The sequence below is a fragment of the Chiloscyllium punctatum genome, chromosome 35 (assembly GCF_047496795.1).
Source record: "Chiloscyllium punctatum isolate Juve2018m chromosome 35, sChiPun1.3, whole genome shotgun sequence".
Classification (NCBI taxonomy): Eukaryota; Metazoa; Chordata; class Chondrichthyes; order Orectolobiformes; family Hemiscylliidae; genus Chiloscyllium; species Chiloscyllium punctatum.
Window position 1 is genome coordinate 10600721 of NC_092773.1, and position 14266 is coordinate 10614986.

The 14266-nt window shown below is 52.6% G+C and overlaps 1 protein-coding gene across 2 annotated transcripts in view; it reads left to right on the forward strand.

Annotated features, from left to right (window-relative positions):
- Positions 1–14266, forward strand: part of LOC140459642 (anthrax toxin receptor 1-like) — a 149689-nt gene that overhangs the window by 46394 nt on the left and 89029 nt on the right. For both annotated transcript variants that reach the window (XM_072553955.1, XM_072553954.1), the window contains exons 8-10: positions 1767–1847; positions 7326–7386; positions 13810–13908. In XM_072553955.1, the coding sequence (XP_072410056.1) occupies positions 1767–1847; positions 7326–7386; positions 13810–13908 (241 nt within the window). The remainder of the gene's footprint in view (positions 1–1766; positions 1848–7325; positions 7387–13809; positions 13909–14266) is intronic.

The window sequence follows — 14266 nt, forward strand, 5'->3', positions numbered from 1 at the left end:
TTTAAAGTTGGGTGGTTGGGCCAACTGCATCCCTCCTGGAATATCCACTTTACACCTGCCGAAAAAAAAAAACCAAATTAGGGTTTTATAATGTTTTGAGGGGGTCTGGCCTGGTCCATGACAAACCAAACTGAATAGGAGCAGAAGGCAAACCCTCATGGGGTGTTCAATTAAACCCGGCCTAGTCTGTTTGGGTTTTGAATTCCAGATTCCTATCTAATTTGCTCTGACTCCCTGCCTCATCAGATACTTTCGAATTCTGTCTTAAAACTATACAATGGCCCTGCCTGCATTCCTTTTGGAGGCAGAGAGTCCCAGAGTTTCAGAAGGAGAAAAAGGAAACTCCTCATCTCTGTCCAGTCAGGGCAATCCCAAATTTATAAAACCATGCCTCCTCAATTCTTGACTGACCCACCGATACCAGCAGTGTGTACCATCTACAAGATGCACCGCAGAAATTCACCCAAGATCCTGAGACAACACCTTCCAAACCCTGACCACTTCCAGCGAGAAGGACAAGTGCAGCAGATACACGGGAACACCACCCCCTACTAATTCCCCTCCCAGTCACTCACCACCCTGACTTGGAAATATATCACCGTTCCTCCACTGTCACTGGGTCCGAATCCTGGAATTCCCTCCCTAAGGGCATTGTGGGTCAGCCCACAGCACATGGACTGCAGCGGTTCTAGAAGACAGCTCACCCCCACCTTCTCAAGGGGCAACTAGGGACAGGGTAATAAATGCAGGACCCAGCCAGTGTGCCCCATGACCCCTGAATGAATGAAGACACATGGGGAGACATGGTGTAGATTTCCTGTACGATCCTGACATCTCAGGATTGCACGCACTCTGATCAGGTCACCCGCTACTCTGCGGAAACCCCTGTGGGAACACGTTCAGCCCAATCCCAGTCCAATCTATTCTCACAGGACAACATGGATGATATATCCCGAGACTCAGTGCGCGGTGTTGGAAACACCGTTTTGCCGTCCTCGCTGCTCGCCTGAGCTTGTCAGATCGAAAGCAAAACACAAAACCTTTGTGAAGGCCAAAGGACTCAGGCAAGAGGGAGAGGCACGGTACTGGGAATCCGTTTGTGGAGTTGCTGAGCTACCCTGTGAACCACGCTGAGGAATAGCAAGTATGGGATTGAACTGGGGTGACTTTCACGGCTGCCACACCCGAGCACCTCAACGTCAGCAAGCAGCCTCAGATCTAGGGCTTGGCGATACTGAACAGACTGCGGTTCTTTGTGAAATATTTCATCGAATCCCTGCAGTGTGGAAGGAGGCCGTTCGACCCATCACCCACCCACCCTCTCCCTGTAACCCTGCATTTCCCATGGCCAACCCAGCACATCCCTGGACGCTCTGGGTAATTTCCCATGGCCAATCCACCCCAACCTGCACAACCTTTGTGACTGTGGGAAGAAACCGGAGCACCTGGAGGAAACCCACACAGACACAGGGAGAATGTGCAAACTCCACACAGACAGTTGCCCAAGGGTGGAATCAAACCTGGGACTCTGGTGTTGTGAGTGCTAACCACTGAGCCACCGTGCCATCCTTACTTTTCATCTTTATTGAATGATAAACGTGATACAATGATTAGGAGATATTTAATATTGATGTTTTGATATGTATTTAATAATTGGGAAATAATGATGACAATCATTTGTTTGTCTCCCCTTCTCTGACCTCCTCCTCCAACCCTAATTGCCCCCACTGTCCCTTCGACCTTCCTGTCCCCTTCCCTGGTTGTAGCTGGCTCGAATTGCCGACAGCAAAGACCACGTCTTCCCAGTAAATGACGGCTTTGAGGCTCTGCAAGGCATCATCGACTCGGTGAGTGGTGTACGTGGCTACCCAGTGCTGGAACTTCCAGACAGCTGCTTCCCATTAAATACGAGCTGCTCTCCCCCCCCCCCCCTTCCCAGCTCAGAAAAAGGAAAGCTGCCTGGGGAAAGTTAGAAGCAGAGGAGAAGGCTTCGGGATCTGAGGGTTTGAAGCTGATTGCGGGAGTGTGGGTAGGGTGGGGAGAAACAGGGTCAGCGCAGGACAATAAGGAAGCTGACACTTATTTTGCAGCATCTCTACCAAATCAGAAAACGCTCCTGCTCTCAATTCCTCAGCCACGCTCCGGCTTTATACCCAGATTGGATTCCGCAGTCTTTTTCCTGATTGGTTTGCTGACAGCGATTATGCAACAGCAATTTGGGGGACTTGGCAGCGTCCCAGCCTCTGTTGCCCAGAGAGAAAGTGAGCGCTGCTCTCGCTCACTGCACACTGTCAGACTTGTTGGTGGTACTGTACGCGGGTTGTGAGGGGACACAGAAATGGCTTTGCAATGACTGTCGCACCAGTTACACAATTCAGTCAGCAGCACATCGTGAGCAGGCTGACCAGGAGTGAGCCAGGCACTGTTCACACAGATGTGTGTGTGCCTGCCCATGGAGGACCACAGGGCAGGGGACACTGGTAGGCCATTAAGCCCTTGGTGGCAGTTCCACCAGACAGTGAATTCATGGCTGATCTCATCGGCCCATACTCTCCTCTGCCGCCTTGTTGCCCCCGTGATTTAATGGCACTGCCCTTTGATCGGGGTGAGGAACAGAGTCTGTTCCTTGCAGGGGGAGACCTGGGGACTGTCTCCATTGGGAGCTGGAGTCTGACTGGGAGATGGAGAGAGTTTCCAAGTGGACGGTGAACTGAGGGGAAAACAGTGAGCTGTTTACAGGACTGTCAGCCCCACTGTGGAGATGGCTCATCAAGGTCGCTGCTTTCCAACTCAGCATGACAAGAAAGTGGGGTTTCATATTCCCAAAGGAACACTGTGTCCTCAGGCAAGGCAACTTAAAACAGTGAGAAATTCCACATCGTTTTCACCAGAAACTGAGAGCAGACAGATCCTGTTGCACGGTCATTTTGCACAAGACTACTTATTGTGGTCTGGAATGATCATCTCGAACGGTCATTCTATATCACAGGGTGTGGGTGACCCCTGTGTCACAGGGAGTGAGTGACCCCCTGGTTATTCTATATCACAGGGTGTGTGACCCCCAGGTCATACTGTGTCACAGGGTGTGTGACCCCCAGGTCATTCTGTATCACAGGGTGTGGGTGACCCCTGGTTATTCTGTGTCACTGGGTGTGAGTGACCCCCGGTCATTCTGTATCACAGGGAGTAAGTGACCCCCTGGTCATTCTGTGTCACAGGGTGTGGGTGACCCCCGGTCATTCTGTGTCACAGGGAGTGAGTGACCCCCAGGTTATTCTATATCACAGGGTGTGTGACCCCCAGGTCATTCTGTGTCACAGGGTGTGGGTGACCCCTGGTCATTCTGTGTCACAGGGAGTGAGTGACCCCCAGGTCATTCTGTATCACAGGGAGTGAGTGACCCCCAGGTCATTCTGTGTCACAGGGAGTGAGTGACCCCCAGGTCATTCTGTATCACAGGGAGTGAGTGACCCCCAGGTCATTCTGTGTCACAGGGAGTGAGTGACCCCCAGGTTATTCTATATCACAGGGTGTGTGACCCCCAGGTCACTCTGTATCACAGGGTGTGAGTGACCCCAGGTCATTCTGTATCACAGGGTGTGGGTGACCCCTGGTCATTCTGTATCACAGGGAGTGAGTGACCCCCAGGTCATTCTGTGTCACAGGGAGTGTGACCCCCAGGTCATTCTGTGTCACAGGGAGTGTGACCCCCAGGTCATTCTGTATCACAGGTAGTGAGTGACCCCCAGGTCATTCTATATAACAGGGTGTGTGACCCCCAGGTCATTCTGTGTCACAGGGTGTGTAACCCCCAGGTCATTCTGTATCACAGGGAGTGAGTGACCCCCAGGTCTTTCTGTGTCACAGGGAATGAGTGACCCCCAGGTCATTCTGTGTCACAGGGAGTGTGACCCCCAGATCACTCTGTATCACAGGGAGTGAGTGACTCCCAGGTCTTTCTGTGTCACAGGGAGTGGGTGACCCCCAGGTCATTCTATATAACAGGGTGTGTGACCCCCAGGTCATTCTGTGTCACAGGGAGTGTGACCCCCAGGTCACTCTGTATCACAGGGTGTGAGTGACCCCCAGGTCATTCTGTATCACAGGGAGTGAGTGACCCCCAGGTCATTCTGTGTCACAGGGAGTGTGACCCCCAGGTCATTCTGTGTCACAGGGAGTGTGACCCCCAGGTCATTCTATATCACAGGGTGTGTGACCCCCAGGTCATTCTGTGTCACAGGGTTTGTGACCCCCCAGGTCATTCTGTAGCACAGAGTGTGAGTGACCCCCAGGTCATTCTGTGTCACTGGGTGTGAGTGACCCCCAGGTCATTCTTTGTCACAGGAGTGTGACCCCCAGGTCACTCTGTATTTCAGGGTGTGAGTGACCCCTGGTCATTCTGTGTCACAGGGTGTGAGTGACACCTTGGTCATTCTGTGTCACAGGGAGTGTGACCCCCAGGTCATTCTGTGTCACAGGGAGTGTGACCCCCAGGTCACTCTGTTTCTCAGGGTGTGAGTGACCCCTGGTCATTCTGTGTCACTGGGTGTGAGTGACCCCTTGGTCATTCTGTGTCACAGGGTGTGTAACCCCCAGGTCATTCTGTATCACAGGGAGTGAGTGACCCCCAGGTCTTTCTGTGTCACAGGGAATGAGTGACCCCCAGGTCATTCTGTGTCACAGGGAGTGTGACCCCCAGATCACTCTGTATCACAGGGAGTGAGTGACTCCCAGGTCTTTCTGTGTCACAGGGAGTGGGTGACCCCCAGGTCATTCTATATAACAGGGTGTGTGACCCCCAGGTCATTCTGTGTCACAGGGAGTGTGACCCCCAGGTCACTCTGTATCACAGGGTGTGAGTGACCCCCAGGTCATTCTGTATCACAGGGAGTGAGTGACCCCCAGGTCATTCTGTGTCACAGGGAGTGTGACCCCCAGGTCATTCTGTGTCACAGGGTTTGTGACCCCCCAGGTCATTCTGTAGCACAGAGTGTGAGTGACCCCCAGGTCATTCTGTGTCACTGGGTGTGAGTGACCCCCAGGTCATTCTTTGTCACAGGAGTGTGACCCCCAGGTCACTCTGTATTTCAGGGTGTGAGTGACCCCTGGTCATTCTGTGTCACAGGGTGTGAGTGACACCTTGGTCATTCTGTGTCACAGGGAGTGTGACCCCCAGGTCATTCTGTGTCACAGGGAGTGTGACCCCCAGGTCACTCTGTTTCTCAGGGTGTGAGTGACCCCTGGTCATTCTGTGTCACTGGGTGTGAGTGACCCCTTGGTCATTCTGTGTCACAGGGTGTGTGACCCAGGTCATTCTGTGTCACAGGGAGTGAGTGACCCCTGGTTATTGTACATCATTGTGTGTAAATGTGTGTCATTGTCTTTTTATATCGTATACAGTTCACTTTGATCGCCTCTTCTCCTTCTCACCTCTTGTGGCTATAAGCCTAACCTGCTCAATGTCTCAATAAGGCGAGCCTCCCCCCTCTGCAATGAACCAGGAGTGATCCTTCCCAAACTGTCTGCAGCGAGATGCTATCCTTCCCCCAGTAAGGGGATTGAAGCTGTCAGGATATAGATTTGAGTGAGATGTAGTGGACTTTGTAAGGAATTGATAGGGGGATGGAATGAGAGACTTCCGTCTGGTGGAGAGATTTTGGATAAGCTTGGTCAGAGATCATGTTGGGGTCAGACTGCTCAGGAGACATTGAGTTGTACAGCACGGAATCAGACCCTTTGGTCCAACTCATCCATGCTGACCAAATATCCCAAATTAATCTAGTCCCACCTGCCAGTAACTGGCCCATATCCCTCTAAACCCTTCCTATTCATATACCCATCCAGATGCCTTTTAAATGTTGTCTTTGTACCACCACTTCCTCTGGCAGCTCATTCCATATACACACCACCCTCTGTGTGAAAAGGTTGCCCCTGAGGTCTCTTTATTTCTTTCCCCTCTCACCTTTAACCTCTAGCTCTGGACTCCACTACTCTGGGCTATTCACTGTCTCCATGCCTCTGATGATGAGGTGACTGGTATAGGAAGCAGCATTGTCCACAAGACCAGGGCAGAATGCTTGCAGGGATCAGACACTTGGAGCAGCTGGACCCTGGTGAGGAGAAGGCTAAGGAGGGGACAGGCTGAACCAACAGCGAGAAATTATTCCCGCCTGTTAAAGCATCAACAACGAGATGGCATGGGTTGAGAGTGCTTTGCAAAAGAAGCAAGTGCAGGGTGAGAACGAAAGGTTTTCCCCTCAGCAACTGGCAAGAGTCTGCGTGGAACTGTGATCGAAGCAGATTCAAGAGCAGTGCTTGGACCGGTTCACAAAATATCCAGACAATGTCACACCGTCACCATGCTCGCTTGGATAGCAGGGTGTAGACACAATGGGCTGAATGGCCTCCTCAGTCAGTGGAATGATTTTGTGAATCCGGCAGGCAGCGATAGGGTGAGTGGCCACAGTCTTTTCCCCAGGGGTGGGCCAGTCTAAGGCTAGAGGGTATGGGGAGAAAGTTTTGAAGGGCTGTCCTTCACGTACAGAGAGTGGGGTGTGGATGGAACAGACTGTCTGGGAGCTGGTGTCACTGGGGACAGGAAACCATTTCTCAGGCTCCGCTGCAGTCACATGGATGGGATAGGGAAATGGACCAGCCAATAGCTTGGTGTGAAATGGTTCAGCTTCAGAAACTAGGCTGGCATAGATGGGTCGGGTCAAAGGGCCTGTTTCTGTGCTGTGTCCCTCAGTGACTCCATGTTTGAAGGGTGTGGAAACGAGACTGGTGTAAAAGGATCACATGTGATCTGAATGAACTCGTTCGAGGGGACGAATGGCCTCTGACCTTGTCTGAAATTTCTCAATGTGTCATTGGACGGTCAGCAAACTCCAAAAGCTCTTCATGTCTTGGACACGGGCTTGTTCTTGATGCTTTGGAAGCCTACCATTCCGGAGAATTAGATTAGATTAGTTACAGTGTGGAAACAGGGTCTTTGGCCCAACAAGTCCACACCGACCCTCCAAAGAGCAACCCACCCATACCCATTCCCCTACACCGAACACTACGGGTGATTTAGCATGGCCAATTCACCTAACCTGCACATTTTTTGGACTGTGGGAGGAAATTGGAGCACACGGGTCTGTGGCGCTGTGAGGCAGCAGTGCTAACCACTGTGCTGCCCTCGTTCCAGAGAGAGAGAGAGCGAGAGAGAGAGGCTATTGGGCCGATGTTAATCTTTCAGAGTAATTGCACCTCCCGAGTCCTGGCTTCAGACTGGAACGCTTTGCTGGATTGCTAATTGCTGCTTTTCTCTCCCTGGTGAACAGATCCTGAAGAAATCCTGCATTGAGATTTTGGCTGCAGAACCATCAAGTATCTGTGCTGGAGGTAAGCAGTTACAAGCCAACTCCAGACGCACTGAATATTCTCCTTTCTGGAGACCCAAGCCAGTTTAGTTCCTCCCCTTTGTGATGTTTCATTCCATCAGAAAGTTTCCATTCTGCAGGAACAACAGAAATCCCATGAAAGAGAAGGGGGAGAGGGAAAAGGAGGTGGGATAGATAGATTTCTGAAAGATTCGGTGTGGACTCAAGGGGGATTGGGGGCTGATCTGCTCACTTTGGGATGATGTGGACTGACACGCTCACTGGGCCTCAGGATGAGTTACCCCCCCACTGTCCACGCGGCTCTGTAGAATCAAACATGGACCTGCATTTGCGTAGCTGCCTTGAATGTCAGAGCACTCTTCTGGTCAAGCAGAGGTGTCACATTGAGCCAGGGATGTCGTACCCCCCCCATCAGAGGCTTGCTCCAAGGGGTAGGTTTTGAGGACTGTCTTGAAGTAGGAGAGTGAGGTGGGACCAATAGCAGGGAGGTGGGTGGAGAGTTTTCCACTGTTTGTAGCCCAGGCAGCTGAAGGTACGGTTACCAATGGGAGACGACTAAATGTCAGGGAGACGGGAGAGGCCAGAGTTCAACCAGTGCAGATATCTCTCAGGCTTGGGAAGGTTGGAGGGACTTGCAGAGACTGATGGGTGGCTTTGACAGTATGAAGGAGCGTTATCTAACTGAGAGTTCTGGTTGACCCAGACCTTTTATCCACTCAGTGCTGGGAAATGTCAGTGGTCCCACGGCTGAGGGAGTGAACTGAGCAAACCTCAGCCCCCAACTGCAGGATCCCAAGAGTGGCTGTCAGGAACATTACCTCACACTCACGTGTCACTTCCAATCCCACCAAACCCATTCAGAAGCTGGTCTAGCAAAGGAGTATCCCTTTGAGGACTTGCTCACTGACACTTGCTTGTAGACAAGTGAGAGAGAGCTGAGGCCATCCCTGGGATTGATTCTGCTGTTGTATGAAATGGAAGCTATCCAGCTGGATTGACTGCAAAATGGCAGTACATCTTGCCAATGGCCAGCTGTTGCTTGAGAATGTAGTACAGTACTTAAATGGAAATGAGGGAACACGTGCTCAGTTTTTCCCTCTCCAACATTTCTGTTCACTGCGTCCATCAGCTGAACCCAGCCATCATCCTCACCATTCCCCTGCTGTTTTGCCTCTGGCCTTGCTCAACACCAACACTGGTTCCTGCTCAAGAAATGGTTCCGCTTTTACCATCCCGCCCTGGATTGTCATATCCCTTGGCTGCCCTTGTCCCATTGTGGAGCTTTGCCCATTCCTTCCCCAACTGTCTCAGATCTCTGCTTTTCTCCAATTCACTCACTGCACCTTCAGCAACCAAATCCAATGGCAGTTCCTCCAGAAATGTCCCTGCCTCTTTCTCCATCTTCAAGGCCCCATATGAAACCCATCCTTTGCTCCATCTTACCTCACTTTCGACTGGACAGGCTGGGACTCTTTTCCCTGGAGTGTAGGAGGCTGAGGGGTGACCTTATCGAGGTTTCTAAAATCACAGGGGTGGGGCAATGTCAGGTGTCTTTTCAATGGGGTGGGGGGATTTCAAGGTGAGGGGGTATACTTGTCAGGTGAGAGGAGGGAGATTTAAAAACAACATGAGGGGCAATTATTTCACCCAGAGAGTGGTTTATTTGTGGAGTGAACATCCAGAGGAATTGGTGGCCGAGGGTTCATTTACAATGTGTAAAAGACATTTGGATAAGTTCATGAATAAGAAATATTTGGAGGGACATAGGTCAGGAATAGGCAGCTGGGACTAGTTGAGTTTGGGCCGAAGGGTCTGTTTCTGTGCTATATGACTCTTTGGCTTTGTGTCTAGATCAGTCTGAGGGGTAAAAAAGCAACACAAATCAAATTAAATGAGCCAAGTTGATGTTATAAACGCCCTGAAAGTAAATGCCTCAGGTATTGGAAAGGTGTGCACTGGCTTTATTCAAGTGCACAATGTGACTCTTGCTCCAGTTTGAGAAATCCCACAGTGTAGAGGGAACTCGGGAATGATGATCTCTCGGGTGTACTGTCCCCTGTGCTTTGACAGTGGAAGTGTAAATGATGGGCGACAGCAAGCAGAACATATCCCAGTGTCTGGTCATTGTGACAGTAAAGAAAGGAGCTGGGACAAAGGCATGATCTTCCAAGCAGTGCACCCTCAGGGAGAGTGCACTCTCAGGGACAGTGCACACCGAGGGACAGTGCACACTCAGGGACAGTGCACACTCAGGGAGAGTGCACTCTCAGGGAGAGTGCACTCTCAGGGACAGTGCACACTCAGGGAGAGTGCGCCGTCAGGGACAGTGCGCTGTCAGGGACAGTGCACACTCAGGGACAGTGCACACCGAGGGACAGTGCACACTCAGGGACAGTGCACACTCAGGGACAGTGCACACTCAGGGAGAGTGCACTCTCAGGGACAGTGCACACTCAGGGACAGTGCACACTCAGGGACAGTGCACACTCAGGGAGAGTGCACTCTCAGGGACAGTGCACACTCAGGGAGAGTGCACACTCAGGGACAGTGCACACCGAGGGACAGTGCACACTCAGGGACAGTGCACACTCAGGGACAGTGCACACTCAGGGAGAGTGCACTCTCAGGGACAGTGCACACTCAGGGAGAGTGCGCCGTCAGGGACAGTGCGCTGTCAGGGACAGTGCACACTCAGGGACAGTGCACACCGAGGGACAGTGCACACTCAGGGACAGTGCACACTCAGGGACAGTGCAAACTCAGGGACAGTGCACACTCAGGGACAGTGCAAACTCAGGGACAGTGCACACTCAGGGACAGTGCACACCGAGGGACAGTGCACACTCAGGGACAGTGCACACTCAGGGACAATGCACACTCAGGGAGAGTGCGCCATCAGGGACAGTGCACACTCAGGGACAGTGCACACCGAGGGACAGTGCACACTCAGGGAGAGTGCACCGTCAGGGACAGTGCACACTGAGGGACAGTGCAAACTCAGGGACAGTGCAAACTCAGGGAGAGTGCACACTCAGGGACAGTGCACACCGAGGGACAGTGCACACTCAGGGAGAGTGCACACTCAGGGAGAGTGCACACTCAGGGACAGTGCAAACTCAGGGACAGTGCAAACTCAGGGAGAGTGCACACTCAGGGACAGTGCACACTCAGGGACAGTGCACACTCAGGGAGAGTGCACACTCAGGGACAGTGCACACCGAGGGACAGTGCACACTCAGGGACAGTGCACACTCAGGGAGAGTGCACACTCAGGGACAGTGCACACTCAGGGACAGTGCACACTCAGGGAGAGTGCACACTCAGGGACAGTGCAAACTCAGGGACAGTGCACACTCAGGGACAGTGCACACCGAGGGACAGTGCACACTCAGGGACAGTGCACACTCAGGGAGAGTGCGCATTAGGGACAGTGCAAACTCAGGGACAGTGCACACCGAGGGACAGTGCACACTCAGGGAGAGTGCGCATTAGGGACAGTGCACACTCAGGGAGAGTGCACACTCAGGGACAGTGCACACCGAGGGACAGTGCACACTCAGGGACAGTGCACACTCAGGGAGAGTGCACTCTCAGGGACAGTGCACACTCAGGGACAGTGCGCTGTCAGGGACAGTGCACACTCAGGGACAGTGCACACCGAGGGACAGTGCACACTCAGGGACAGTGCACACTCAGGGAGAGTGCAAACTCAGGGACAGTGCACACTCAGGGACAGTGCACACTCAGGGACAGTGCAAACTCAGGGAGAGTGCACACTCAGGGACAGTGCACACCGAGGGACAGTGCACACTCGGGGACAGTGCACACTCAGGGAGAGTGCGCCATCAGGGACAGTGCACACTCAGGGACAGTGCACACCGAGGGACAGTGCACACTCAGGGAGAGTGCACCGTCAGGGACAGTGCACACTGAGGGACAGTGCAAACTCAGGGACAGTGCAAACTCAGGGAGAGTGCACACTCCGGGACAGTGCACACCGAGGGACAGTGCACACTCAGGGACAGTGCAAACTCAGGGACAGTGCACACCGAGGGACAGTGCACACTCAGGGAGAGTGCCCACTCAGGGACAGTGCACACTCAGGGAGAGTGCACACTCAGGGACAGTGCACACTCAGGGACAGTGCGCCGTCAGGGACAGTGCAAACTCAGGGACAGTGCACACCGAGGGACAGTGCACACTCAGGGAGAGTGCGCATTAGGGACAGTGCACACTCAGGGACAGTGCACACTCAGGGAGAGTGCGCCGTCAGGGACAGTGCACACCGAGGGACAGTGCGCACCGAGGGACAGTGCACACTCAGGGAGAGTGCGCCATCAGGGACAGTGCACACCGAGGGACAGTGCGCACCGAGGGACAGTGCACACTCAGGGAGAGTGCGCCATCAGGGACAGTGCACACCGAGGGACAGTGCGCACCGAGGGACAGTGCACACTCAGGGACGATGCCTTGCCTTTGTCCACCACCCCGCCACCCCCCCCCCCCCCCCCCCAGCCTCCAACCGAGGGACCCTGAGGGAGTTTGGGTAAAATCCCCGTCCTTTCCTAATCCACTTGCCCACTGTCGCAGGATTCACTTCCAGGATGCTCAGGGTTTGAGCTCAGGGATCCTGATAGTTGGATTCGTTCAGCCCTGTGATAGTAGCCCACGTCCAGCCCAACAGTAATTCCTTTGTTCCAGAGGAGATGGTATGGGAGAGGACAAGGACAGCTGAGCTCAGGTAACCTCTCCATTGGAGTACTGGAATTGACAAACCCCCCCCCCCAAAAAAAAAGAGTCCAGTGTTTCAGGAACATATTGGTGTCATGGTGGGGGGGCAGGAGGCAGGAGATGGAGTACAGATGGAGGTTGGTGCTTGTAATGATAGGAGGATATGGATGTAGGAATCCAGCTCAGACTCAGGGACTGGGTGCTGAAGCCAGGGAATGGGACAAAAAATGGGGCCAGAGTTTGCAGCTCGGACCAAGACTGAGGAAGATGGCCTTTGGTTCTCCCTGTTTCAGGAGGCAATTGTGCCTCATCCAGAAGTGGGCACGAAACCATGTGCCAATGCAGAGAGGTGGGAGTAGGTATCATCTGCCAGAGACCTGTCGGTAGCGTGGGGAATGGGCGAAAGGAAGAGGTGAACTACAACCTGATAGGTATTGGGGGGTGGGGGGGAAGAGGAGGTGACATGGTGGTCATCCCACTGGATCAATGATCACCTTCTGGTGGAGTCTGCAAGAAGAAGCTAGCCCAGTGGTGACCCCCTAGCGACTGTTCATTGTTTGGTTTCCAGGGCCAACCAACTTGTTCCCGTCCATGAGGGAAGGAAAGGTACCATCCTTGCCCAGTCTGACCCACAGCACCTGCAGGCTGGGGACACACAGGGCAGACAAGCAGAAGCAACAGGGGTGTGGGCATTGCGAAGGAGGGGGTGGTTGTGGTGGTCTCACAGAGGGGTGGGGGACATTTACCAAGTCAGGACTCCACTAGCCTACCCCATTGATGGTGCACTGTCAGGACACTGAACCACCCCTGAGATTACTGTCTCCCATTGATGTTGGGGATAGTGACAGGTCTGTGACTGTCCCAGTTTATGCAAGGACTTGTGGCTTGTGCAACAGTCTCTGCTCTGCTCCAGAGAAGTAACCCAACTGGTTTCTCACCCACAAAACCAGCAACTGTCCTGAAGTGATTGGGGGGACCATTGCTGTCGAGGAACCTTGAGGCTACACATCCTGGTGCATAATGCAGAGTGTCTTTATAGATGACCCTGGAGTCTTCAAAGCCTGATGGGAGCAGTGTAACACGGAGGCTCCTCATCACTAACAATACTCACTGCCTTGTGCACAGTCAACCTTACCAGTAATGATGTCAGGGCTTGGATTTTACTCTAACTCCTTGCCTTTTGCTAACATGATGACAGCAATGAGTGAATTGAAAACAGAGAACGCAGAATAAGATTTGGAAGGCGAGTGATCCAAAAGCTGCTTTCCATCAGGGACTTATAATTTTTTTGGAATTGTAATAGAAAACAGCTCAGACCATTGGCCACACTTGAGGTAATTTAATCCACCAACTCTGACAGGAGACCATGGTGCATTCCAAAGACTACACATTTGGGGTTGGTTTGGGTGAATCAGCTCAGTGCTGAGATTCCGGTTTCTCATCACTGGAATATCTTGAGGTTGTGTTACCTGAGCAGGGAGGTCCCCTGTGCTGTCCAAGCTAACAGCAGCAATACAGTGGGGTCCAGGGTGTGTTCGTAGCCCAGAGAACATTGTCCCTACTTCAACCAGATCTGGGGATTAAACGCAGCGTGGGTTAGTGGGCACGTGTGACACCATGCTGACTGGTAATCGAGTGACTCGATTCATTTGCACCCGGGACTTCTCTAAACCTGGCATTTTCTATTCTGCAGAAACATTCCAGGTCGTTGTGAAGGGGAATGGATTTTCCCACGCTCGTAGTGTGGACAAAGTACGCTGCAGTTTCAAAATTAACGACACGGTGACCCTCAGTAAGTATACCGCATGACCTCCTGGAAGGTCTTACTTTTGGCATGGTTTGGGGGGTGTTGGGGGGTGAGGAATTAAGATCATTTCAGGTGACTCCCCTCTGATTGAAATAACAAGGAACCATGTGCAAGGAAATGGCGTGGCTTTGCAAACTCTTCAACCTTGCCCAAGGGAGACCAGCTTTCGGTCATGCACTCAGCAGAAATAGGACACCAAAAACGAGACTTGGAGCAAGGGATGCAAACAGAAGTTGCCAGAAAAATCTCAGCAGGTCTGGCAGCATCCATGTGGAGAGAAATCAAGAGTTCACGTTTCGGGTCCAGCCACCCTTCCTCACAACTCACTCGAGCGGAAACGTGA